The sequence below is a fragment of the Marmota monax genome, unplaced genomic scaffold (assembly GCF_021218885.2).
Source record: "Marmota monax isolate L192 unplaced genomic scaffold, Marmota_monax_Labrador192_F-V1.1 WCK01_AAM20220418_F8-fsc00210, whole genome shotgun sequence".
NCBI classification, from domain to species: Eukaryota; Metazoa; Chordata; class Mammalia; order Rodentia; family Sciuridae; genus Marmota; species Marmota monax.
Genome location: NW_026695248.1, coordinates 2,825,339 through 2,852,306, shown reverse-complemented (window position 1 = coordinate 2,852,306; position 26,968 = coordinate 2,825,339). Strand labels below are relative to the sequence as shown.

Below are 26,968 nucleotides of genomic sequence, written 5' to 3'. Positions count from 1 at the left end.
TGTGGAGGCTGGAATTGCTTGGTGTGCTTTCGTTTTAAAGTGAGCTTTCCCAGTCCTAACACATGGGGAGCCTGAGGGGCCAGAGTTTTCAGAGGGAGAGAGGTAGATAACCAGAGGATCGTGGCCACTCACCCCAGAGCTGGCTCCTTCTAAGCCCCCAGTGGGCTGCTCCTTAGGCTTACGGATCCTTAAAGAGCAAAATGGGAGGTGGGAGGTCGCTGGTCGTGTCCTCCTGGTGCCTGACCTGGGAGTAGAGACGTTGGGCGGGACAGCCATGTGACAGCCTCCCAGTGCTGAGGAAGACTGGCTTGGGTGATGACCCCAGGATGTTGCCTTTGGCCATTCTGTGCCTAAACATGGGGAGGTCACAAGGGAACCAAGTGCTGTTATATTGGGCTTTTCTCTTTCCTTATGAGGTCTTCTGCTGGGTGCTTCTTTTAATTCCCTCCCGAGGTGCCCTCAGAACAGCAGTCCTAACGCAGACGTGCTTCCTTCTCACAGACCCAAATCTGCAAGTTCAGAGTGAGTCCTCTGGCCCTTTCTTCTGGGAGGTGCAGGTTGAATATCCCTTATCCCAAATCCTGGGTCCCAGAAAAGTTTTGGATTCTCTAGGATTTTGGGATATTTGCATATACATAATACCATGCCACCTAGTCTAAACTTTGTTTGTTTCTCCAGATGGTCTGAAGGTACTTGTATATAATATTTTCAATCCTGTACATAAAGTAGTTGGTTTTGTGTACTTTGGACCAGAAATCAGGGATGGGGTTTTCCACTCGTGACATCATGTTGGTGCTCAAGGTTTCAGACTTGGGAGCACTTCAAATTTTGGATTTCCAGATTGGGTTGCTCAACCTGTATTACAGGATGTTCACATGAATTTATAGTCTGGGGAGAGGAAGTTTGCAGGTAAGATTCAGTGGGAAAGGAAGTTCAGTTTTCAAAAACTGTACAACTGGCGTTTGTGTAAGTTGTGACTCCAGTGGCCCTTGTGCCTCTTACACTGACTCAGTTATTCTGAACTCTTGTCCAGTAGCCTTTAATTTCTCTGAAGTCAGAATACATCCAGCTGACCTAGACAACCTGGTACAGACCTGCCTTTCCTTGTCCAGGATTGTGCTTCCTTTACTGAGCACGTCACTGAGCATCTGCTGTGAGCCGGACCCTTTACTGGGGTGCTCTCCTATGCTGGAGTACCCAAGATGCAGTGGAGAGGACTAGCAACCTCCTCGAAAAGAAACAGATGGCTGAAATGACCGTGCGTTTGGTGTTAATAGCATTGTTTAATGCTCTGATAACATGGTGACAATTTTTAGTTGCCTGTGAAAGAAATTAACATATTTGATTTTTTGCTTGTGTTTGTTAACATGTACCTCATCTTATAAGTTTTTAGGGATATTGCTGTAAATGGTCTAAAGTGTCCGTTTATAAACCTATGGATTTCCTGGCTGTTGCTTGTTGGTTGAACAATGTCTGTTGCAAGTGGCAACATCCTTGTGCGGCCCTTCCCAGGAGGTCCTTCCTATTTGAACTTGGGCTTTGGTACTTCTCCAAGGGCCTCCCTTCTCATGGGGGACACTATGTGAGACTGTTCAGAATCAGTCTGCCACTTGGGGTGTGTTCGGTGCTGGAACAGCTGCACAATTACAAATGCTTCTGAAATTTGAGGGTAGGTGCTCTGTACATTATCGAGAGACACAGGGTGGTCACAGGAATCCCAAGGCTCACCTGCTTGGTGAGCTGGTCTGTCACATAGCTGTGGGACTGGAGTTTGTAAGCCCCAGTGCAGTGGCAGGAGAGACCATGGCACCAGGGAGGGTGCCAGCTTTTCTGTGACAACCGGTGGCTCGGGGTGTGAGAACCCTATCGTGGGATGTTTGTGAAACATAAACACAGGATACTTAATGTTGGGAAAATGATCGCTTTTGTTTTTTAACCTCTGTCTCTCTGTTCTGACCCAGGTGCAACGTTAGAAGAGATAAACCAGCACTGGGACTGGCTGGAGCAGAATCTCCTCCATACTTTGTCTGTCTTTGATAATAAAGATGACATTGCCAGCTTTGTCAAAGGGAAGGTAAAGGTAGGTTCCTTGATCCTAACCTTTCTTTCCATCTTGCCGGTAACTCTATGATGTTTTGAACTCTGCAGTGTACCCACAGTTTTCACCAGTCTAATTACACTTTTTGGCTTAATGCAGAAAGCCAAATTAGTTTAATTTGTCACCTGTCTTTGCAGTCCAGAAAAATACACCTGAAATTCAAAAACAAACTTCATTCTTGGGTCTAGTTCCTGTTATCCTTTACAGATGTAAAGGTCCTTTTTGTTCTTGGGTGGGGGGAGACCCATAAAGTTAAGATTTCTGTTTTTACAGAGCAACACGTTATTTTCTTCTCGAATTAGTTATTCCTGACTTTTTTGCAGCTGTACCATTCGTCACCATGTTGGACCTAGTGCTTCCTCCTGCTAATGGTGAATGTTTGTTCTTCTGATGTTAATTAAATGGAATTAAAGCCAATTAAGCTTCAAGAAGGCATGAGAGGAATATTGGGGAGGTATTTGAATATAACTTCTGCCAGTTATATTCTTATAGAACCGGTCTTGCTACAGGAACATGATGGGTAATTGGTGCTTTGATATCCTATTGGGCAGGGAGACGGTTCCTCATTCTCAAGTTCACTCTCATTACACATCTGAACACATAAGCCCACAGTACAGTCTTCTTCCCTTGGGATGAAAGAGCCCAAACATTCTGCCTTTCCTCCCTTTTCCTGTCCCTCCTTCCTCCCCTTCAGTCCCTTTCCTCTGTTCAGCTGATCCCCAAATGTGGAATGAAACCAGCAAAATTGTGCTGTATACATAAATGAGTATGCCACAGTGAGTCCCACCTTTCATGTATATTTATAAAGCATCCATTTAAAAAAACAATAAATAGGAGGAAGACCTGTAAAGTAGGAAGCACTGGGGACTGAATGGAGCACATTATATTCCATGCATTTACGATTATGTCAGAATTAACCCCACTACTATGTATAACTGGAATGCACTAATAAAAAACATTTTAAAATCCCAGACAATGGATTTTGTTTTCCTCAAAACAAAACTTAAGAGTTACAGCTTTCAGTAAAGGGTATCAAAGCGAATTTTTTATTTTAGAGGAAAAAAAGAGAAGCACTCTTTTCTTATTGGGGACTGGGATGTTTTCAGGACCAGAGAAGAGCAGAGGTGACCCAGGCAGCTAGGACTTTGCATCCAGGACATGACCCCTGGCCTGTGGGTCAGAGTGGGCCTGGGCCTGGGTCTCCCCTCATCCTGGTCTGATGGACTGTGGCTCAGTGTCCTGTGTCAGATGGCACTGAGCATTAGTGACACTTAACCTACCTCTCTTGGTCTAACGTGGACTGTCGTGGTTTTTTGATTTAGGTATTTCCCTTAATTGGGAGGAAGGAAATTCATTTCTGATACACTGGTTTTTGAAATACTTCTGTAAAAGAAGAAAAATGTTCCTCTAACCTCCTAGGTTCTATGGCTGAGGCCCTGGAAATGACACTGACAAAAGACAGATTAATAAGAGAAAAACAGTTAATTTTGTGCATGTAGAGTATATACACATGGCAGAAACTCAGCAAGAGTAACTCAGAAAGAGGATTGGAATCTGACCTTGCACAGCATCTTAAGGAAAAACAACAAATTGGCAGAGGAGTGATGGGACAGGAAAGGGGGTTCAGGCTTCTGGGGTGGCACAGTGTGGGGAAGGTAAGCATACCGGGAGAAACTAATGGAAGGTCAGGGCTGTCTTTGAGACGTTGTATGAGTCCCTTGTGGTGCTGAAATCTAGAGTCAGAGTTGTCTCCCGGAGGCAGAGGTGGAGACACCTGTGGAGATAGAGATTCCCTCCTGGTTTGGGGCACTGGGGGAAGGCAGAGAGGCTTTTTGGTACCTAGTCTTTTTGGCTTATAACTTATCTTCAGCTCAAAATAATCCTTATGCTAAAGTGGCATATTTTGGGGTGACAATATTGATCCATGACACCTCAAATCTAATATTCCTTAAAAGAAAGAAAGGAAAGAAAGAAAACCGGAGGTGGTGGTTCTGGGGGGAGTCTGAGAGTACGGCTTAGCATTTGTTCCCCCCTCTCCTTTGGCCAAATGCAAAGGATCTGAGGTTTGGGGCTTTCCTGCCCATATCGTCGACACTTGGCTGCTCCAAAAACTTGAAAAAATCCTTTCTGCTTCAAGCTGTGCCTGTGACCAGACACTGCAGCCCATGAAGGTTGGGAGGTCACATGGCCACCATCCTGGCTGTGCCTGGAGCCTCTGGATCCTGTTCTCAGCCAAGCCTGTTGCTCTAAAGCCTAATAAGTCACGAAGAAAACAATCTCACCAGCCCTCAGGTTTATTTTAAAAGTCATTTAAAAGTAGGTTATTTTAATGTCATGCCCAAGTTTAATTTCTAAAATAGCTTATATAGTGAGGATTTGGAGCACCCCCAGCCCCCGAAAAGCAGCCTCATCTTAAGGAACATAGACTCTCATAGACAGTCCTATAAAACAAAAATGAAAATGTTAATTAAAAAAAAAGGCAGGTAACCACAGATTGTCACCCATTATAAACGGGCCACAACTTATATTCTAGACCCTTCTACCACCACCGCAGATCACGAAGGCCCTTCTTGTTAATGGTTATTGGCAAAACAATTGTCGTGTCAGAGTCCTTGTGCCCTCTGCTGTCTCCTGCACACCCAGGGCTCGAGAAGTACTTCTGGCCTCTGGAAGCTGGGCCAGGGTCCCCGCTTCTGCAGTGCCGTGCATTAGGCTTTGCAGAATCCTCCAGTCAGTGTTTTGCCAACCTTCTTGAACCTAATGAAGACCTTTGTCAGTGTTTTAAAAAGCCTAATTCTTATCTCCCATTTGGGTTATTCTTCAGGGTCGATGTGAGTTCATACACCAGAACTCATCTCTGGGTCCTTGTTAGGCAGCTTTCCCTCATGTAACAAATGCCTGAGAAAATCGGCTTAGGAAAGGTTCATTTAGGCTCACAGTTTTGGAGGTTCCAGTCCAGGATCGGTTGGCCCATTTGCTTTTGGCCCTGTGGCAGGACAGCATACCACGGCAGGGGCTTATGGCACAGCAAAACTGTCCACCTCATGGTGAGCCAGGGAGCAGAGAGAGGAAGGGGCTGGGGTCCTGCTGTCCCCTTCAAGGGCAAGACCCCAGTGACCCAGGGACCTCCCACTAGACCCCACCTTATAAGGCTTCACCAATACACCACCCTGGTGAATGAGCCTTTAACACCTGGGCCTTTGGGAGACTTTGAAGATCCAGACTGTAGCATCAGTGTAGGGAGGATTTGGAAAATAATTTCAGAATTGAAATTCTCAAACTCTTAGAAGTCAACTAATTCAGCCTAAGCTTCATGGACAAGTGAGAGTCTTGTCCTTGGGTTTTGTAACCTCATGATGGTTAATTGATCCCTGCTGCTTTTTTCTGGCGGAGGTTCTTTCTGGGTAGTGGACAGGGGTGGGTGTCCTGGAACTGGCACAGATTCCTCAAGTGCCTGAGTGCATCCGCCCTTCCTCTTCCTGTCCTTTCCCCTCTCTCCTTCCCTTTACCCAGCTCCCTGGATAAAGGCCCCCATCTTTCTGTGTCTCAGGCTCTGATTGCTGAGGAGACCAGCAGCAGGCTCGCTGAGCAGGAGGAGGAGCCTGAGAAGTTCAGAGAAGCACTGGTGAAGTTCGAGGCCAGGTTCAACTTCCCCGAGGCAGAGAAGCTGGTCACCTACTATTCTTGCTGCTGCTGGAAGGGCCGGGTGCCCCGCCAAGGCTGGCTGTACCTCAGCATCAACCACCTCTGCTTCTACTCCTTCTTCCTGGGCAAGGAACGTAAGTGAGGCCGGTCCCAGCATCTGCAGCAATTTGGTCCTTCAAGATAAACTTGGCCCTGGGGATGCTTGGCATGGCTCCCCAGAGAAGCCATTAAAGGTTACATTCACAACAAAAAATTTAAGTGGATGGTTGAGATGACAGCAGGTGATACTGGATTAATTTCCAAATGACTTGTGCAGATAATTGAGTTTAATTATACATGCTGCAACTGGGGAGCTTGATTTTTGAGACAATTCATTTTTCAGCTGCCTTTGGAAGCATATCTTTGTAGCTTACTTTAAATAGCTACAGAAGGGCTTTTACTAACATCGATCACGTGGAAAATACAGTATCATATCTGATGGCTGAGTATTTCTAAAAGAATAGAAAGTATTCTTGTGTCTTTTTTTTTTAATAGTTGTAGATGGACACAATACCATTATTTTATTTATTTATCTGTACATGGTGCTGAGGATTAAACACATGCTAGGCAAGCACTCTGCCACTGACCTGCAGCCCCAGCCCTATTCCTCCTTCTTACTGCAGAAGGACATCTTTTAAAATTTGCAGCCTTGGACATTATAACTGCTGGAAATATAGTCACAGAATTGTTTACCTGGGTCACCTGAGAACCAGAAAGAATTGATGGACATGTCACCTGTTTAGCTAGCAATGTCTTAGGTGACAGCATTCCCACAGGGAAAAGCTAGGCCACACATGTCAGTTGTGCGTTCAAAGCTTAAAAAGCCATTGCCATGGAAACTGCTTTCAGGGCCAGGTGTTTCCCGCGCCTGTGCTGGGGGGACAGATGCTGCACACACACGTGGCACCAGAGGGAGGCCTCCTCTGAATGTCTGCTGAGGCCAGCTTCCTGCGCGTGCTGTTTTCTCTTTCTGTCCCACCAGCCTTGGTTCGGATGCTTGGGACCCCACCCCATGTGCACAGTCCTTTCCTGACCTTGCTTGCAATGGGCTCTGGCATAATCTTGGCCATCCTTACTTTGTTCTTTCTGAAATGCTTTTCAAAATGAGCTCCCTGCTTCTCCCTGTCTTCAGACTCAGCCCGTTTGGAAACTCCTGTTTGTCCTTCAAAACCCAATTCAGCTTGGCCCCTCCATGATGCCTTCCTTGGGCCCCACATAAATGATACCATATCTGTGTTTCTCTGCTGGGTTCCATCAAGTTGGTGGTTGCTTGTTTGTAGGTTGGTTGCTCCTGCTTGTGCTTCTTAAATTCCGGGCTCTTCACCAAGCCGTCACGTAATGAGCTGACGTTGACAGTGCAGAGTCCGTGAGTGCAGGTGTGAGACCAGAAAGAGCTGGGAAAGCGTATTCTCAGGCCCGATATAGAAATGAGGCCGTTTAAAATTCTAAAAGCACTGAAAATGGTGCTGCTAAATAAATGGAGAGAAATGTTAGAAATATGACATTCCTTCCCACTTTGACTTGAAAAGGAAATGAATTATTTTTGGACACTAATGATTGTCACTAAACCTAATCATTTTAGGATGATGATATTTGGAAAAAAATTAATGAATTCTAATATTTAATCATGTTTTCCAACTTAGTTCTCTCTCTTTGATGAGTCAGCTATCAGATGCAAGACTTTATCTTCTCCCCCTTTCCTCTGCATTAGCCCACTACCCATTACTTTATCAAAAACAGTTCTGGGAATAGAATATTTAAGAATGTATTATCTGGGGTCTGGGTTCTAGCTCAGTGGTGAAGCACTTGCCTCATATGTATGAGGCCCTGGGTTTGATCCTCAGCACCATATAAAAAAATAAATGAATAGATAATAAAGGTATTGTGTCCATCTACAACTAAAAATATTTAAAATTGTATTACTGTACAATATTACTTTATTATTATTTGTAGAACTGAGGATTGAACCCAGGGCTCTCAACTTTTGAGCCCCCTTTTTTAAAAAAAGTTTTTTTTTTTTTTGTTTTGTTTTTTTGAGAGAGGGTCTTGCTAATTTGTCTCAAACTTGGGATCCTCTGCCTCCCGAGTCCCTGGGATTATAGGTGTGTGCCACGGCACCTGGCTAATTTTCTGGCAGTGCTGGGAATCAAACCCAAGGGCTTCACACATGCTAGGCAAGCGCTCTAGTACTGAGCCACATTTCAGCACCTACTTTCTTTTTCTTAAAAGATAGTCTTTCTTTGTTGCCCAAACTCTTTGGCTGGCCTGAAATTCCCGGGCTCAAGCCTCCCACCTGCCTCGGGATCCTGGGTAGCTGGCAGGTACACACTCTATGCCTGACTGTGCTGTATTACTTTAGAATTTTATAAAAACTGCTTGTACTGTCTTCACAGCACAACAGAAGTCATCTGACACAGACTACATGTCAACCTGTTTCCGTAAAGGAGATCATGAATAATCCTTTTTCACACTCCTTTTTCCTATACCTTGATCTGTGAATGCTGCTTTGAAACTAGAGTTTGTGCTGAGAAACTTTTGCATGACTGTTTAAATATTTTTGAAGATGCATGCTGTTGGTATCCCAAAATGATGTTCCTTGAAAGTACACAGTAGCCGGCAACCTGGGAGAGTTCATTTTATTTTTAAGAAAACCATTGGCACGTGAGCTGGGTTTCCACCAGCAGCTGTCAGGCAGTTCTGTGCTCCTCTCCCCTGTGCTGGCTTCGAAGACGTTTGCAATTTAGCTTCAATGAAAAAATAAGACTTTGGCTTGTTACTTGCTGATGCATTCCAGTTTGGCTCAAATTTTATGGTGCAATCTGAATTTGCATCTTTTCTCTTTCAGTTAAACTTGTCATCCCTTGGGTTGATATCCAGAAATTGGAAAGGACATCCAATGTCTTTCTGACGGACACCATCCGAATCACCACGCAGAATAAGGAGCGTGACTTCTCCATGTTTCTGAACCTGGATGAGGTCTTTAAGATCATGGAGCAGCTGGCAGATGTGACGCTCCGGAGACTGCTGGATAATGAAGCCTTTGACCTGGACCCCGATCTGCAGGAGCCAAGCCAGATCACCAAGAGGTACAGCTTCAGTCCCATGGTGTCCTTCAACTGTGTGGCCTTTTCATGTGCTTTGGTTGGCCTAGATTTTGAGGTCTTTACCCTGTGGCCCCAGGGCATTGGTTCCAAGCCTCTGTGGATGCTCAAGTTTCTTTGATAAAATGGCAAAGGCATAGTATTTGCATTGGAATCTTTTTTTTTTTTTTTTTGTGGTGCTGGGGATTGAACCCAGGCCCCTGGGTTGGCAAGGGCCGAACCACTGAGCTACACCACAGCCCTCATCTTTTCATATTAAATCACTTGAAATTATTTTGATACTTTTGTCATCAATAGAATAAGCCAGTATTCTTTACAATTTGACCCAGGTCAACACCAGTCCTGGAGATTCTTAGGGTAGTTGCTTACCATGTCACTTTAAGGAATTGAGCTTTATCTTCAGAAGTTCAAAACATGGTGTTTGAGCTGGACATTGATTTCAGGTTTGTGGATCATAACTGGGTAACTAACTGCAGTACTGATATCAAGGTGAACTGTTATGAAAGGTCCTTAGAGAAATGAGCAACCATAGAGTGCTGTTCTGGCTAAAGTTTTTTGATATAGTTACAGAATCACTACTGATCTGAGACTGCTAGTCATTATAATGGGAACATCATCATTTTCAGGTTGCAGTTCAGTGGCATTAGGTACTTCCGCACTGGCACATGACCTTTCTCACTGCCCATTCCAGAGCTCTTCTTACTTGGTAAAACTAAAACTCTACCTACTAGACACTAACTGCCTGCTCACCCTTCCCCAGCCCCTGACGACACTCATTCCTACTGTCTGTGAAATCGACTGGATCTCTTGCACAAGTAGACAGCATTCAACTTTTTCCTTGGGCTTATTTCACTTAATGTAATGTCTTCAAGGTTCATCTCTGTCATAGCATGTGTCCGAATTTCTTTCCTTTCCAGGGCTGAAAAATAATCCGTTGTATGTGTTCACCATATCGTGTTGATCCCCTCATCTGCGCGTGCACACTTAGGTTGGTTTCGCTTCTTGACTGCTGGGAATGATGCTGCAGAGAGCGTGGGCATGGCACTAATTTCTCTGACGCCTGCTTTCAATTCTCTGGAGTATTTTTTTTACACAGAAGTGGAATTGCCAGATCAAGTATTTCTATTTTTAATTTTTAAAGACACGTTAGTCATTTACTTTACAAAATGTTTATCTGTTTTAACATTCCTGCCCCCCCCGCTTTTTTTTTTAATTGACGTTTCTTGAAACTATTCCAGGAGATGAGGAAAACACTGGCTATATTGCTTCTGCTTGTGAGGCGGTTCAGTCCTACAGCATCTGAGAGTCTTTGCAGGGCCATCAGCAGAATCTCGTGATTTTTCTGAGCTGCATTACGTGGGCTAGGTGACATGATGACAGATCAAGCATCCTTAATCTGAAAATTTGAAATGTTCTGGAATCTAATTTTGGAGCATTTTTTATTTTGATTTTTGAATTGGGGATACTCAACTGGTAAAGTCACCTAAATCTTGTAAAATCTGAAAAACTCTGAAATTTGAAACTCTCCTGGTCCCAAGCATTTTGAATAAGCTCGACTCAACCTGCAGTGAGTTCATTCAAAGCTGTAAGGTCTAGTGTTTAGTGTTAATACAAAGAATCACTTTAAAAACAGAAGATCTCTTATTCCCTAAACACATGCACTTTCTTTGGAACGTGGCGGGGGAGGGGTGCGTCTTCCTAATTAGTGGTCCATGAACAGCAGCCATGCTTAGCGTTTAGTGTATTCAGAAAGACCTCAGATCCCTTCCAGCTCTGCATGTTTATTTCAAACTGATCATGTGTTGCCCCAAGTGAGCAAAAAGAAAAAAAAATGAAATGTTCTTGGTGGATTTCTTTTTGTTTTTTCAAAATTGGTAAGATTCCAATGAATTCCACATGGTTTGGGGTCACCTCTGATGATGTGACGGTTCTTTTGGAAGATGGAGTGTTTCTTGGTGTCATTTCCTTATGAAAGAGACTCTTGGGGCTCTGACATTTAGTTTTGATTCCTAATCCCAAGGGCTCATGTCCCTCTTGGCTCCAGGACCCCTAATATGGTCTACACCTGAGACAACCCAGTATGGTGGCAGCCATGCTGTCCTGTGTGTTTTCCTGTGTCCCTGAGATAGTTGGTATCCAAGTCCTTTGACTCCAGCTGAGAAAGCTCTGTTAAAAATGAAAAGGCACACACATTAGCAGCCTGAGAAAGCGAGTTTGGGGTGTACGCATAATGAGGCTCACACCCACCGCTAGTTAAAGCCTGATCCTTTCCTGTGCTAGTGTCAGGCGTGGGAGGCCAGCTGACAGCTGACGGCCAGTGTGTGCTGGTGGCCCCACAGGCAGCAGGATTCAGGTGATGTCCTCACCATTGTTGAAGCTCCACTTCAGGTGTGGCATTTTGGGTTTGGGGCAAAGTGAGGAAAAAAGGAGAAGATGGACGATCTGTAGCACCTCACTCCCTTCTGGCAAATCACGTGTTTTGGAAGGAAGATGGTCGGTGCCGGCAGTCTTCATTCTCGTTGCAGAACTCAGGGTAATTCCACAAGGCTGCCCCAACCTCCCCCCACTTTCTACTCTGGGTTCTGTTAGAGAAAAGGACACAAAGGTTCTTGGAGTGCCCACCGGTACCCAGGGCTGACCCTGGGGCTCGGAGTGGGATTCTGGCCCCCAGCTGTCAACCCCCGGGTCAGTGACTTCCTCCCAAAGCAGAGCCCTGTGCTGGTTCTCCTCTGCAGCTGTTGTCATGGTGACGCTGGTTTAAACAGGTAATGACAGTCCATGTGGCCTCCTGCCAGGAGAGCCCAGGTCGCCAAGTTTAGGAAAACAGGCTCTTCGTGCTCAGGATGCAGCAGACATGCTGGAATGCCCCCCAGGCCCTCTGTGGCTGGTCCCCTTTCACTTTCCGTCCCAGATAACAGCTTTCAAATAGTGCCCGTGGGGCCATGGACTAGATAAGGCAGCATCTGATGTCCCATCAGTCACCATTGTCCCTTGGTCACTCCAATGGGACTTATGGACCAGGACAGAGCATGGCACATACATGCAGGGGATTGAGAGCATGAGCTGGTGTGTCATTGTCCTGGGATGGGACAAGGGAGAGCTGCAGGCTCAGGGCTCATCCGCTGCTCACAGTACAAAGTGATCTGGCCCCGGGCTTCTCAGGTTGTCATCCCAGAGCACAGGTGGCAGAGGGACCGAGGGGAGGGGTTGGGGGATAAGTGGATTGATCCTGATGTTTCTAAACAAAACATATCCTGAAGCTGGAACGGTGGGTGGAATGAGATGCCCAGCTGTCTTGGGGGCGGAGGTGTGGAGGTGATGATCCTCCTGAATCTGCTTTCATCTGTTCCGACTGGCCGGAAATGCTGGAGGAAACTCAGTGTGGTGAGTGGAAACTTCCCCACAGTAAACCTTCTCTCTGTCGGTGTGTAAGGCGGGCAGTGGCCGCCAGGGGTGAGTGTCCTCAGCAGTGCACCCTCATCCCTGGCTGTCAGGTTTTGCACCCCACTTTAGTCTTCCCCCCGCCTACCCATCCCCTTTCCTGCCAGTCTCCTTGGCCCCTCCCTCACCAGCCATGTCCTCTTCTATCTGGCTGTTGTGAACATGAGCAGTAAGACACCTCTGGGGCCCCTGAGCCCTGCCAGCCCCACCTCTCGGGGGAAGGCCGCATCTCCCCCACCACAGCTCTGAAGCTGCTGGGGGTCTGCTCAGGTGCTTGTCTCTGGGGAAGGGTGGCTGGAAGATCATGAAGACGGAACCTTTGTATGGATTCTCTGTAGTCAGCTTTGGGTCCCTGTGACCAAAATGCCTAACAAGAGCAGCTTAGGGGAGGAAAAGGATATTGGGGCTCATGATTTCAGAAGTGTCAATGCATAGATGGCCAAGTCCATTGTTCTGGGCCTAAGATGAGGCAGCACATCATGGCAAAAGGGTGTCATGGAGAAGGACTGCTCCGTTGTTAGCACGTGGGAAGCATGGCTAGATGGAAGAGGCCATGCCTAGTGGGGGACAAAGGAGAATGGCAGGAAGGTGGGAAGGGGACACAGGGAACATGTACCCTTCCAGGGCAGCCCAAAGTGACCCACCTCTTCCAGTCAGGCCCCACCTGCCCACACTTACCACCCAGTTAGTCCATTCAAAGTAGGAGGGGCTGAATAGGTCACAGCTGTCACAATCTAATCATTTCACCTCTGAATGTTCCTGCTTTGACAGGAGATTTGGAGGGGGGGGACACCTCATATCTAGACCACAGCAGATGCCCTATGTTGTCAAGGTCCTGGTCTCTTCAAGGTGTAGATGGGATTTCCAAAGTAATTGAGGGGGCTCTGGTGTCCTTGGAGGCCACCTTCACATGGCACCCATTGTCTGAGGGTAGGTGAGCATTGTGTCCCATCCTGCAAGTGGTCCTGGGCTCCCCGCCGTGTGCTGTACAAGGGGGCACATGGCAGCAGCATCCTGCCATCTGCCATCACAGGAAAGACGTCTCGAGCCACACACATTTGATAAATGAGACTCTTTTGTGCCGACTAGGACTCTGAGGAACACCACGTGTGGCTGGGCTTTCTGCCTGTTTCTGGATTGCTTATCCTTGGCATTTCCCAGGGTTCAAGTGTACAGTGCATGAATTTGGGGTGGGTACATAATTAAGAGCCACTGGAAGAACCTCTGTGTGTCCTGTAGGAAGCAGACTGACCTCAGAGGACCTCTGGCCCTCCCTTATTCCAGAAGGGCAGGGGTGGTGGCTCAGCTATCTCATCTAGTGTGCAAATGGGAAATACTTAAATGCTGATCTAACAGGGGAGGTGACCTGCCCCAGCCTGCAGCACAGCCTGAGTTCTGGGAAGCATTTGGCCTCCACGCAGCCTTAGGCAGACATATAGCAGGCTCATGTATGTGCACCGAGCCCAGAGATGAAGTGAGAGTTGGCATGTGAGACCCAGATGGAGTTCTTCCTAAATGCATTCTTTAAGGTTGATGGAAGAAGAGAAAGGAAACCTGTTTTCTATTCATGTTTACCTATACCATTAGGGACAAATTGTCTGGATTTGTAGAAAAACAAGTGAATTATCTCATCTAAGTTTATTGGGTCTGAAGTCTTAGAAATTAAACTTGGGGTTTTGAAAGGTATTCATAGTAGTCTAGAACTTCCTGCATATTGGCATGTGAGATTATATGTATTAATTTTAGCATCAACAAACTTGCAGTTGTTTCTTCACATTCTGATCAGCACTTTTTTTTTTTTTTTTGGTACTGGGGATTGAACTCAGGGGCACTCGACCCCTGAGCCACATCCCCAGCCCTATTTTGGATTTTATTTAGAGACAGGGTCTCACTGAATTGCTTAGTGCCTCACTTTTGCTGAGGCTGACTTTAAACTTGTGATCCTCCTGTCTCAGCCTCCTGAGCCACTGAGATTACAGGCTCATCCAGTGGTGTGTGCTAAGTCAGGGTGGTTTGTGGCACCTTCTAGTGCTGGTTTCAGCTGAAGCTCTCCTGGTGTGACAGCTTTGTCCTGTGCACACAGCAGCACTGCAGGCACCAGGCTACAGCTGCTCTGTCCTCTGGGGGTGCCTCTGCATTGGCTTGAAGATCTGTCAGCTCCACCTTCTCAGTGTTGGGGTGTGGGCTTGTCTATGGAGGAGAAGCAGAGGCTCTAAGTACAGAAGGTCTGAGAGGCAAGTTGTGGCTAGCAAGCTTGGGTTTCAGAAAAGGGAATTGATACATTCAGCATCAAAACTACCACCTGCCTGGGAACTTAAAGGGTGATCTCTGGTCTCCACGAAGAGCTGCTTTCTCACCAGGTCACTGTTTCACTTCACTTGTGCTAGAAATGTCACTATGTGTATCCCACATGCTTAATAAGTGGCAGCAGATTGCTTTCTACAGAAAGGGGAAGAAAGCAGGTTGTAAGTTCTTCTTCTGCTTTCTTTTTTGTATTGGAGGTTTCTGGTCTCTGGTTACCAAATGTGCCCAGAGGGACAGTGGACACTGGGTGTGTAGAACACCCAGCTGCCCCGAGGACACAGAGAGGCCCAGGAACCAAGCTGGTAGCTGAGGCGGCAGGGGCACTGGAAAGGAAGCTGCCGTCTTCAGGAGGCCTCAGGTTCCTGAACACCTCGCTCTTCACTTCAGGACTCGGGTGGCAGCAGATAGGAGCCCCCCTGCCCCTCTAGCTCAGGTCGAGCTGCCGGCTTTGTGCTGATGACTTCTTCAAGTGCCACTTCACGCTGTGTGCTCCACCATCTCCTGAGGGGAAAGGGAACTGTCCCCCGAGGAAGGAATTCATTGGTGCCAGAAGCAAGACGTGTGAAGGAGTAGCCTCCACTGTACTTCCCTTAAAGCCATGTGGCCAGTGTGTTTTGGGGACAACATAAATAAATTTAAATAGTCCAATTCACTTTATTTGGATTATTTAAATTTATTTTAAATGGATACATAAAAACATAAGAATTGTACATGTGTATACGAAATCCTCTGGTGTTTGAATTCTTCTATACGTTGTGTGAAGTTTAAATCAGGTCAAACATAACTTTCTCCTCAAACATCATTTCTTTAGGGTGAAAAAAATCAGAATCCTTTCGTCTAGCTTTTGAAGTGCACAGCATGGGGTTGGTACCTGTGGTCCCCTGCTCTGCTCCCACACACCTGAACTTCCTGCCCCTTCTCTGACTCGAAACCACTGGTCATCCTCTCCCCAGGCCCTGTTCCCACCGTTCTACCCTCACCTGCTATGAGGGCAACTTTTTCAGATTTAAATGTAAATGTGTTGGACGTGATGGCTCTCAGGGACTTAGGGGTCATCCTGAGGGACCTCGCCTTCTGTTCTTGCAGCGTGTGAACTGCTCCCTGGTGCTCCTCTGGAGAAAAGGCAGGCTCCATATTTTTTTTAATTGCAATGTGTGATCTTTATTTATTGATTTTATTTATATATGACAGCGGAATGCATTACAGTTCTTATTACACATATAGAGCACAATTTTTCATATCTCTGGTTGTATACAAAGTATATTCACACCAATTCATGTCTTCATACCTGTACTTTGGATAATGATGATCATCACATTCAACCATCATTAATAACCCCATGCCCCTCCCTTCCCCCTCCAACCCCTCTGCCCTATCTAGAGTTCCTCTGTTCCTCCCATGCTCCCCCTCTCTACCCCACTATGAATCAGCCTCCTTATATCAGAGAAAACATTTGGCATTTGGTTTTTGGGGATTGGATAACTTCACTTAGCATTATCTTCTCTAACTCCATCCACTTACCTGCAAATGCTATGATTTTATTCTCGTTTTTGCTGAGTAATATTCCATTGTGTGTGTGTGTGTGTATATATACCACATTTTTTTATCCAGTCATCGGCTCCATTTTTGATAGTCACATATGAACAATTAGCCCTTTTGGAGGGTGCTGTTCAGGTTTGTACAGTATCCAGGGGACCCTGTAGTCATCACCACAGCAATGTGACATTTTCTTATCCCCTAAAGAAGCCTCATGTTCATGAGCAGCCGCTCCTTATTTTCCTTTCTGTCAACTCCTGTGTTGACATTTCCTATAAATGGAATCCGGCAACACGTGGTCTTTCTGTGTCTGACTTCTTTCCTTCAGCCTAAGGCTCCCAAGCTCCTTCCATTCATTCTTTCCTGTGATGGCTGAGTAATATCTACCCTGTTTTAGGGGAGGTACCACATTTTATTTATCCATTCATCAGCTGATGGACATTTGGGTAGTTTCCACCTTTTGGCTGTGAATAATGCTGCTGTGAATATTTGGGTGCAATTCATGGACGTAAGTTCTCAGTTCTGTTAGGCATGCTCACCCAGGAGGAGGTTTTCCAGGTAGGCAGTGAGTCCACTCTAGCCTCTGTGGGTTCTGGCTGTTTGCCAGGGTGCATGCATCATGTGACCTTCCCACTGGCATCATGTGAGCGCTCCAGTTTCCCCGCCTCTTCACCGACACCTGTTACACTTATCATCTGACTTTTCCACACTTGGATTTTCTGCCATTTTTGTGGTAATTCTCAAAGTTACTCAAACCGGGAAGGAGTTCATGGAATTCTTCCTGGTGGGGACAGTGTGCCCTGCTCCTGGTACTTGCTCAGAAGGTTGGCTATGAATCTGGATGGCTGTGGGGCTGACAGGCTCTGGAGGGGTGTGACATTTTTTTTTTCCAGTCACTAAACTGTCAAGCTGTGCATTGAATTCAAAAGTGTCTTTCTTTTCAGTCTTGTTTCTGCTCATTTTTCCACCTCTTTTTGATATCTCCCCACCTGTCCCCAGGGACCTGGAGGCCAGAGCACAGAACGAGTTCTTCCGAGCCTTCTTCCGGCTGCCAAGAAAGGAGAAGCTGCGTGCTGTGGTGGACTGCTCCCTCTGGACACCCTTCAGTCGCTGCCACACTGCGGGGCGGATGTTTGCCTCTGACAGCTACATCTGCTTTGCCAGCAGAGAAGATGGCTGCTGCCATGTCGTCCTTCCGCTCCGAGAGGTAGACCCTGCCTCTCACCTCTTGACCTACTGTGCACCTCTGAGGTGGTCTTTTGTCATTTGAACCCGTGTCATGGAGTCTATTTTCTGTTGCTAAAACGAAAACAAAATGCTTAATGCTGGGTACGCTTACTAACCAAAAAAAAAAAAAAAAAATTAAAAACAAAAGAAAAACCTTATTTAGCCCCCAGTCCTGAGGTTCAAGAAGGTGGTGCCAGGTCAACTCCACTGAGGACCTCATGGTGGACAGTATCCCAGAGGCAGGATGATCACATGGTAAGACAGAAAATATCACATGGTAAGACAGGAAGCCAGAAAATGGGGAGGGACCATTCTGTTATAACAGCCCCTCCTGTGGGAACTAACCAGGTCCCCTATCCCTTCTGAGAGCTGTTTCCTACTAGGTCTTCCACCTTTTAATACTGCCCCATGGGGGACCAAGCTTTCAACACAAGAACTTTTGGGGGACACACTCAAGCCGTATCATAGCCAGAGCAACTTGGGCTGTGAGATGGGGAACAGGGAGTGGGGACGTTTGCATTGTCTCACCTTCTAAAGATGGATATCTAGATGACCAGGCTTTAGGAGGGAAGAAGATCTGAATTACACCCTTACCCATTTGGCCATTGTTTTTCCTGCTGTTGCTATGGCAACCTGGAAGTTGCCTAGAAGTGATGGGGAAGAAGAGCATACTCCAACCTCCACATTATTGATGAAGCTGTTATTAAAAAGTACATGCCTAGTAATTAAAGCTTTTCCAACAGCTCTTAGGAAGGGATCCTCCCCTTTTGTTGCCAAAAAAGAAAAAAAGAAAAAGGCAAACTATAAAAGCTTCACCTTTTGAAAATACATGGCAAATTGTTTGGCTTTCATACTCTCCTGGAACTTTAGTTAAAAACTTAAAAATGCTTCCTTTTATGAGGCTCCAGTCCCTCCCATGGGGCTATGCTTCTCTTGTTGGAAATGGGAGGGTGGGCAACCTGAGTTGACTGCTACATCCAAGCCACTCAGTCCTTGGCTTCAGGCATCTCTGCTGAGATGGTGCCACAGCTGCCGTACACATCAAGACCTCTGGGTCTTGCTTCCTGTAGCATAGGTCCTGAGCCTGATTCTTTTTTTCTTTTTAAATATTTATTTTTTAGTTGTAGTTGGATACAATACCTCAATTTCGTGTATTTATTTTTATTGGTGCTGAGGATCAAACCCAGGGCCCTGCACATGTGAGGCAAGCGCTCTACCACTGAGCCACAACCCCAGCCCCTGAGCCTGATTCTTTAGAAAACTTTTTTTCCTTCATATGATTTCCCACCACCATGATATTATTATTCTGCAGTAGATGTCTTCATTTTGCAAGTATTATTATCAGTGGAGCAAGAAATCCACAAGATGACTTCTATAGTAAAAAATAAATAAATAAATACTTTTGATAACATGCATAGCATAAAATTTACCTTCTAACCATTTTGTAAGTAGACTCATACAGCATGTCACTTTGTGACTTGTTTATTCCATTACATAATGTCCTTAAGATTCATCCACCTTGTAGCATATGTTAGAATTCCCTTCTGTTTGAAGGCTGAATAATATTCCATGGTAGCCTGCACCGTGGTTTGCTTATCCATTCCTCTGTCCCTGGAGGTTGGGCTGCTTCCACCTTTTGGTGATTGTGACAGATGCTTCCTTGCACCAGGTCCTTATTGCCATTGTTCTATCTTAGGATAATTTATGAGCATGTACGTGGAGGCCTGCCTCCCTTGTTTTTTCAGTACTTCTGTGTCTTTAAGACAGTTTTTTCGTTAGTGTGTTGCAATCATACGTAACGGTGAGAGGCGTTGTTACCTACTTGTACGTGCACAGAACGCATGGTCAGCTTCATTCTCAGCACCTCCCCTTTGTGCGCCACTTTTTGCACCAGGTAGTGAGTATCGAGAAGATGGAGGACACCAGTCTGCTGCCCAACCCCATCATTGTGAGCATCAGGAGCAAGATGGCCTTCCAGTTCATCGAGCTCAAGGACAGAGAGAACTTGGTGGAGGGCCTGCTTGAGAGACTGAAACAGGTCCACGCCAACCACCCTGTGCACTATGACACCTCAGCCAGTGACGAGGACATGGTAGGAGCATGCAGCATGGTGGCTTTTCCTGACGTGACAGTCCCTCTCTCACACCCCTGGGGCAATGGGCTCCAAGCGCATGTGTAGAAAGGTGACCATTCGCGTGTGAGGGAGAATGTGTTGGAGATGACTGGTCTCCGGTGGCCAGGGGCATCAATCTGGTGTCACCTTTGGTGTGCTGGGTGTCCTGCGTGGGTATTACATAGGACAGGGGCTGCTGGGAGTCGCCCCACAGCTTGTAAGGTTGAGCGGGTGCCCCCCGATTTGTGGGGCTGGTGGTTTGCTGCCTAGGTTGGTGTCGGGCTGGAGGGACTGTTGGGCGCCCTCCTTCCTCGCAGGTTGCGGGGTGCTGCCACACCCTGGGTGGGAACAGATATAACCTGCTGAGAAAGGTGCTCCATCATCCTTATGGTGGGATGGCTACAGAAACAGACCTGGGTCTGCCAGGGCCTCACCTTCTAGAACTTTCTTTGAAATATATTTTTTAAAATGCATTTTTAATTAATACCTAATGATGGTGTATGTTTTCCTCTCCTGTGTTTTTGGCTGGACAGACGTCACCTGTGTTTTACTCGACAAGCTTGTGCAGTGGCCACAAGTTTGGGGATCTCGAAATAGTGTCCTCTCAGAGCAGTGAGGAGCATGAAGACGAGAGCTCACCTCTGCACCCCGGGCCCCTGACCGCCGTCTTCCAGCAGTCGGGCAGCCAGAGCCCCGACTCCCGTCTGGTGGGTGAGGCCGCTCTGGCCTGCTGTGCCACTGGTGGCTGGGCAGTGACCACCACGGTGGGTGCGACACCTTGAGCACCAGCTCCCGAGGAGTAGGGTAGAGAGGTGGCCAGTGGCCTGGGGCAGCACGTGCACCTCTTCCCTCTTCTCCTCATGGGCATAAGATTCGAGGGTCCCTTGAGGGCTCAGGCAGCGGGGGAGCCGGCTTTCCCCAGGTCCTCCAGTGGCTCTGTGCTGTCTTGCTGTGTGGGCTTGGGCAGCTGGCCATGCTGGCTCTGTGGGTTTCCACAACAGGCCTTGCTCCCTCCAGCCAGTAGCGCCCGTGAACTTCACATCACAGGGTCCCACTGTGTGTCCTCGGGAACAAAGGATCGCCTGTCCTCTAAATACTAAAATTATTTTTGCTACATTTATAGTTTTTTCTTTATATGGAAAATGTGAGGCAAAGAGACTCCAATTTGGTAAATAGACTACAAAAGGCACTTAAGAGACTACAGCACTGGCAATGTCACAACCATGGGGACCAGGTGGGGCTGCAGACTTCATTACCCCACGTGGCTTCTCTGTCACCGAGGCTCCTGTGTAATCATTGTTAATTTTATTTATCCACACTGAACCTTTTCATTTGCTTTATATATATTATACATATATTGATATATGTCTGCATATTTACATAACAATAAATATGTCAATAGATAAATTATTTCTTAAATTCATAAACAATTTCCTAAGTGCAGGAAAATATTAGGCTTATGTGTTTCTCCCATTACTGGAGAATGCAGATTATTAAAAGCACTTGTAAATATCTTATTTAAAAGCCCTAACCATTCCTGCCCTCAAGGGATAAAATGTTTTCAGTCATCTAGAGAAATAGTGTCTGTCTTATTTCTGATACTGAGAGCAATCTTTTTAGATTTTCCTCCTGGCTGTCAGGGAGCTCAGGGCAAATTGTGATGCCTCTTGCTCCCCCGTGACCTGAGCTGGCCTGTGTTTGAGCAGTTGCCTTCATCATCTCAGTACCCCAGGGTTCCCTAATGTCCCCCAGTCCACCATCCTCCTGTCTGACCTGTGCTACTTTAGTATTTGTGTGGGTGTATTTTATTTATTTATTTGGTACCAGGGATTGAACTCAGGCACTCGACCACTGAGCCACATCCCCAGCCCTATTTTGTATTTATTTAGAGACAGGGTCGCACTGAGTTGCTTAGAGCCTTGCTATTGCTGAGGCTGGCTTTGACCTTACGAGCCTCCCAAGTGGCTGCACCACTGTGCCCGGCTATTTTTATTATCAACATTGCCAGGGAGATTTTTTGTCTTTGTGTAGATGCTCCCACTGGGCTCTGGACTCTGGAGGGCCGGTGCTGGGCTGTCCATCTTGGCGTCCTCTGCCGAGTTAGAGGTTCAAATGTACTTTCCGAAAACGGGTGTAGCTTCCTGCCACCCAAGATCCCCAGTAGATAGAGGCCTTGTTTTCTCCACAAGTTGAGGATGGGCTTCTTTGTACATTTACAAGTGTTTTCTTTTCCAGTCCAGGGAACAGATCAAAATAAGCCTGTGGAGTGACCACTTTGTGGAGTACGGCAGGACCGTGTGTATGTTCCGCACAGAGAAGATCCGGAAGCTGGTAGCCATGGGGATCCCTGAGTCCCTACGCGGAAAGCTCTGGCTCCTTTTTTCAGGTAAGTGTCTTGAGGTCACATGTTGTTTTTGGAGTAGACCTGGGAACACCTCGTGTGAGCCGTGTAGGGTGGGCAGTGCCACCCATCTTGGGTCAGCCGTGTACCTGGGACCCTTCCTGGGTCAGCTGTGAGACCCAGTCGAGGCCCGAGACTCTGGGCGGCAGTGCTCTTCCACAAGGCCCAGGCAAAAGCCATCTTCTGTCCTTTTAAGAGAGACTTTGCAGTTCTGTCCTTAGTGCTGAGAATCTGTCAAGGAAATCTGGAGTGAAGTCGCTTTAGGACACGAACTCTGAAGTGGGCTACATAAGAGCCCAGAGCTGTCAGCGCCATGGTGTTGAATAAACCCCTCTAGGCCGTTTCTCTTCGTCCTTCCTCTGTCGAAATATGTGGCATCCAAAGAGGCAGGTCTCCCTTCTGTCCATTTCCTCCTCCTCCACCACTTGACACATGTGGAGATGGCCTCCTCTGGCTGAGGCCCCTGGGCAGCATCTGGGAGTCCATCAGGATGTTGTTGATGGATGGGCTGAGACGGGGCCAGACTTCTCTGGGGACTTGCAGGGCAGGCATTCGTCTGCATCCGCCATGAGCAGGTCCATCCTACTGGGCAAAGCATCTGGCGCCCAGGGGCAGGAGGGGAAGGCCCTGCCAGCCAGTGGGGTCTGCTGTGCCTTCAGGGTGCAGCGGCGGCATGTGAGGCCCCCTCCCGAGATGACCCAGCAGGGCCCCAGGTGGTGGGCCCGGGGACCTGCCCCCTCCTCACTTGCTCTCCTGGGCTGGAGCCTTCCCTCCGTCCGCCTCTTGCTAGCATCCCTACCCTGCTCGCTCTCCTCTCCTCCTGTCTCCCCTCCCCTTTCCTGCCCCAGAGGTCTCTGCCCACTGCGTGCCGTTGGACTGTTGGGCACGCATCTGGCACTGTCTGTTGTCCTCCTTGCTGAGTCATCACCCCTCATGCCTCCCAGCTGGTTTCTGCGACTGCCTACCAGAGTTGTGCCACTAAAATCTTTCCTTTTTAAAGTTACCTTTAAATTTATCTTAAATTTGATATAAGTTCTGTATAGTATATTCACTCTACAGTGGATAGCTGATGCAGTGGTTCACACCTATAATCCCAGCTATTTAGGAGGCTGAGGCATGTGATCCTCGTGGATCACGAATAAGAGGCCAGCCTCAGCAAACTTAGTAAGATCCTGTCTCAAAAATGGTTGAGCTTAGGGCTGGGGTTATAGCTCAGTGGCAGAATGCTTGCCTAGCGTGTGTGAGGCACTGGGTTCAATCCTCAGCACCACTAAAAGAAATAAAAACTAAAAGTATTGTGTCTATTTACAACTAAAAATATTTTTAAAAAATGGTTGAGGAAGTAGCTTGCCTAGCATGTTGTCCCCAGCACAACACATACACACACACGTACACACACACAGTGTATATTTATAGTGGAAAAATAACAGATAGAGGAATAAAGAAACAGTAGCATTACTTACAATCCCAGCATCTGAAGCTGCCACCTATTAATGCCCCTGCTCTGTATCCTCTGGGTCTTTAATATACCTACACAGGCACACAGTTTTCACATAGGGCTGTATTCTCAGATCTCGATATGGGGCACTGGAGCATCAATTCATGAAGGACTATCTTCTTAGGGATGGGAGGTTTCCTTTGTGGAGGGAGGATTGCTGTAGTTCAGGGAACCGGGTGTCTGTGGCGGGTGTTGCCTGTGAGCGCAGGGAGTGATGGGAATCGTCAGGCCTGGGAGGGTGAGGAAGGGAAGGCATTTTCACTAAACCTAGTCAGAATTTAAAACCATAGACATCAGCTAAGGCAGAACTGGGTGCATTTCTGTTCCCTTTGCCCTCAGAGCCCCACCTTGCTTCCAGCCCCAGGGCCCAGGGATGCCCTGGTGCAGGTGGATGAGTGGGTGGAGGAGCCCTGACACTCTGAGGAGTCCTGCAGCCCTTAAAGCCACCTGCCCACTAGAGGTCTGGCTCAGGAGATGTTGCGCTTGCTTGCCCCGCCCAGCTTTCCATCTTTTGAGGTTCCTGCAGGCAGCTTGCTGGTTTCTTTGGAATTGTGTGCTTTGCACGTGGGTGCTTAAAACTTTGTTAAATTAATCTGTGAAAATTGTGTGTGCATCCATATATATGCTCTTCCTGTTACCAAGGAGTACCGCTTATTACAAGCATTTTAATAAAGTAATTTTCTTCAAACCCAGGGCCTCGCACATGCTCTGCACGCACTACTACTGAGCCCTGCCTCTAGCCCTAAAGTTGTTCTTTTTTTTTTTTTGGTACCTCGGATTGAACCCAGGGGCGCCAAATTCCCAGCCACCTCCCAAGCTTCTTTAAATATTTTATTAGAGACAGGGTCTCAGTGAGTTGCTTAGGGCCTCGCTAAGTAGCTGAGGCTGGGTTTGAACTTGTGGTCCTCCTGCCTCAGCCTCCTGAGTCTCTGGGATTACAGGCACTGTGCCACTGCAGCTGGCCTAAAGTTTTTCAAATATGAGCTTTTTCCCCCGCCTCCTTACATAAGGTTCTTTTTAGAAAAGACTTCTTTTCCCCTGTTTATTTTTTGCTTTTGGACTAGGCCACGTGACAGCAGTGACGTCTTTGTGTGTGCTCTCAAGGTATGTTATGGCCCTCACCGAGCAGCAAGACCCCACTGGGGTCCCCTGACAGGTCGTCATTTCTCCTTGAAACATTGCTTCTCGCACCTCCAGATGCTGTGACGGACCTCGCCTCACACCCCGGCTACTATGGGAATCTGGTGGAGGAGTCCCTGGGACGGTGCTGCCTGGTGACCGAGGAGATCGAGCGGGACCTGCACCGCTCCCTGCCCGAGCACCCTGCCTTCCAGAACGAGACCGGAATCGCAGCCTTGAGGAGGGTCCTGACAGCCTACGCCCACCGGAACCCCAAGATTGGCTACTGCCAGGTGAAGTGGGGGTGCTGAGCACAGAGGCCTTCAGTCTGTATCTGGTCAACCAACCTGGGGCTTCGGTTCTGTTCTCAGCCATCTAGTCCTGGCGACTGTCCTGTGAAGGCACAGTCCTTGGTCCCTTCCCTGAAAGAATGTGCCCAAAAAGGGCTGAAAGAAAGCATCCGTGTCTAGTCACACTGCAGATAATTTGAGACTTTAAAATTCCTCCACTGTCCCCCCTTCCCCCTCTCCAGGGGCAGGGCAGTGCCTTTTGGGTTTTTTTTTTTTTTTTTTTTTTTTGGTATCAGGATTGAATCCAGGTGCACTTAACTACCGAACGACATCCCCAGACCTTTTTATTTTTTTATTTTAGAAAGGGTCTAGCTAAGTTGCTTAGGCTGGCTTTGAATTGCAGTCATCTTGCTTCAGCCTCCAGAGCTGCTGGGATTATGGGCGTGTGCCACTGTGTCAGGCAGGCCAATGCCACCTTTACGGCCCCTTCAGACCCAGCCAAGAAGAGAAGGGGCTAATGGAACTTCTAGACTTCTACAGAAATCATAGGGGTTATTTGAAATGGTCATGCAAATTGGGAATAGATGGTCAGGGCAGATATCTTTGCTTCAGGAAATGTGAATGGGGGTAGGAGGAACACCTTGCCTTTTCCTGATTGGAAGGCTGTAGACAACAAACTCAAAAAGAAAGAAATGTAAACAGCAGAAACCCAACATAAGATTGGATTAGAGAGGCTTTTGACTTTTAAAAATTTAAGATTTTAAATTTCATTTTCCTGTAAGTAAGCAAAATTGATGGGTAAATGCAGTTTTATGTGTCTGTCTGTCTGTCTGAACATAGAATATCTGGATTTGATTTAACCCCACATCACAGCTAAATCCAGCATTACCAGGTGGGGGACAGGGACCAAATGGTGCCCAGTTGCTCAACTGAGTGTTTCTTGTGAAAGAATGTCACACCATGGTCATTCCATGCCCCATGTGTCAGTATGGTTGGGGCACACTGGGTCTCTCCCCCTAAAATCTTTACTCTTGTGGACCATTTGGGCTCATGTGGGTTTTTTGTTTGTTTGTTTTGTTTTTTTTATAGTGGGGATTGGACTCAGGTGAACTTTCCCACTGAGCCACATCCCCAGCCTTATTTTGTATTTTATAGAGACAGGGTCTTGCTGAGTTCCTTAGTGCCTCGCTATTGCTGAGGCTGGCTTTGAACTCGGGATCCTCCTGCGTCAGCCTCCCGAGCAACTGGAATCATAGGCATGTGTTACTGCACCCAGTGCTCTCATGTTTTTTTTTTTTTTTTTTTTGGTAGTGTTCCGGGGGAACCCAAGCCCTCACACATGGTAGGCAGGTGCTCTGCCACTGAGCTACACCCCCAGCCCTGGGCGGGTGGGTTTCTAATCTCGCGGCATCCCGTGGCCTGTTCTGTGATGGCCTGTCCTCTGGCCTTCCACAGTCCATGAACATCCTGACCTCTGTGCTGCTGCTGTATGCCAAGGAGGAGGAGGCCTTCTGGTTGCTGGTGGCTGTATGTGAGCGGATGCTGCCTGATTACTTCAACCACCGAGTGATCGGTAAGCCATCTCCCTTCCTGCTCCTCTGGTCTGGGGAGGAAGGACAGCCTGCGCAGGCAGCCATCCTCAGCCCCGTTCATGAGATCCCTCTGGGCCACTCAGCGGCACTGCACAACACAGCTTACTCCTGAATTTGCAAAATTAACTTGGGGAATTCTCTACCCAGGTCCTCTAGTGAAATAAGGTAACTGGAATGAGTTCCTGTTAGAAATACCTGTGGAGTTTGGATCAAAAACACATGATTTTAAGTGGGAAGCTGAATTTACAAGAAGGAAAGGAAAGTTCTTTGGCCCAAAGAGCAAGTCACAGTGTACAATGAGAGTGGGTTTCACTCATGCAGTGGCCTAGAAAGGGAGGAGGTGCCCCCTTGGCCACCAGGGGAACTGGGTGGAGGAGTCCTCTGTTCCCTTAGAGAAGAGGTGGGTGGGATGGTGCCCAAGATCCTTGAGACCCACACTTAACACACATCCCCACTTAAATAAGGAGATTGTAAACAAGTTAGTCTGTTGCTGCCTGACTGATACAAGTCAGTTTTTTGTTGTTATAACTAAACACCAGAGGCAGCTACTTATGAAGTAAGTGG

At 47.2% G+C, this 26,968-nt stretch overlaps 1 protein-coding gene across 3 annotated transcripts in view; it reads left to right on the top strand.

The window, feature by feature from the left end:
- Nucleotides 1–26,968, top strand: part of Tbc1d8 (TBC1 domain family member 8) — a 112,844-nt gene that overhangs the window by 68,028 nt on the left and 17,848 nt on the right. For all 3 annotated transcript variants that reach the window (XM_046440301.2, XM_046440302.2, XM_058578314.1), the window contains exons 3-11: nt 1,962–2,080; nt 5,649–5,877; nt 8,628–8,868; nt 17,164–17,371; nt 19,286–19,483; nt 20,038–20,211; nt 21,740–21,890; nt 24,601–24,815; nt 26,268–26,385. In XM_046440301.2, the coding sequence (XP_046296257.1) occupies nt 1,962–2,080; nt 5,649–5,877; nt 8,628–8,868; nt 17,164–17,371; nt 19,286–19,483; nt 20,038–20,211; nt 21,740–21,890; nt 24,601–24,815; nt 26,268–26,385 (1,653 nt within the window). The remainder of the gene's footprint in view (nt 1–1,961; nt 2,081–5,648; nt 5,878–8,627; nt 8,869–17,163; nt 17,372–19,285; nt 19,484–20,037; nt 20,212–21,739; nt 21,891–24,600; nt 24,816–26,267; nt 26,386–26,968) is intronic.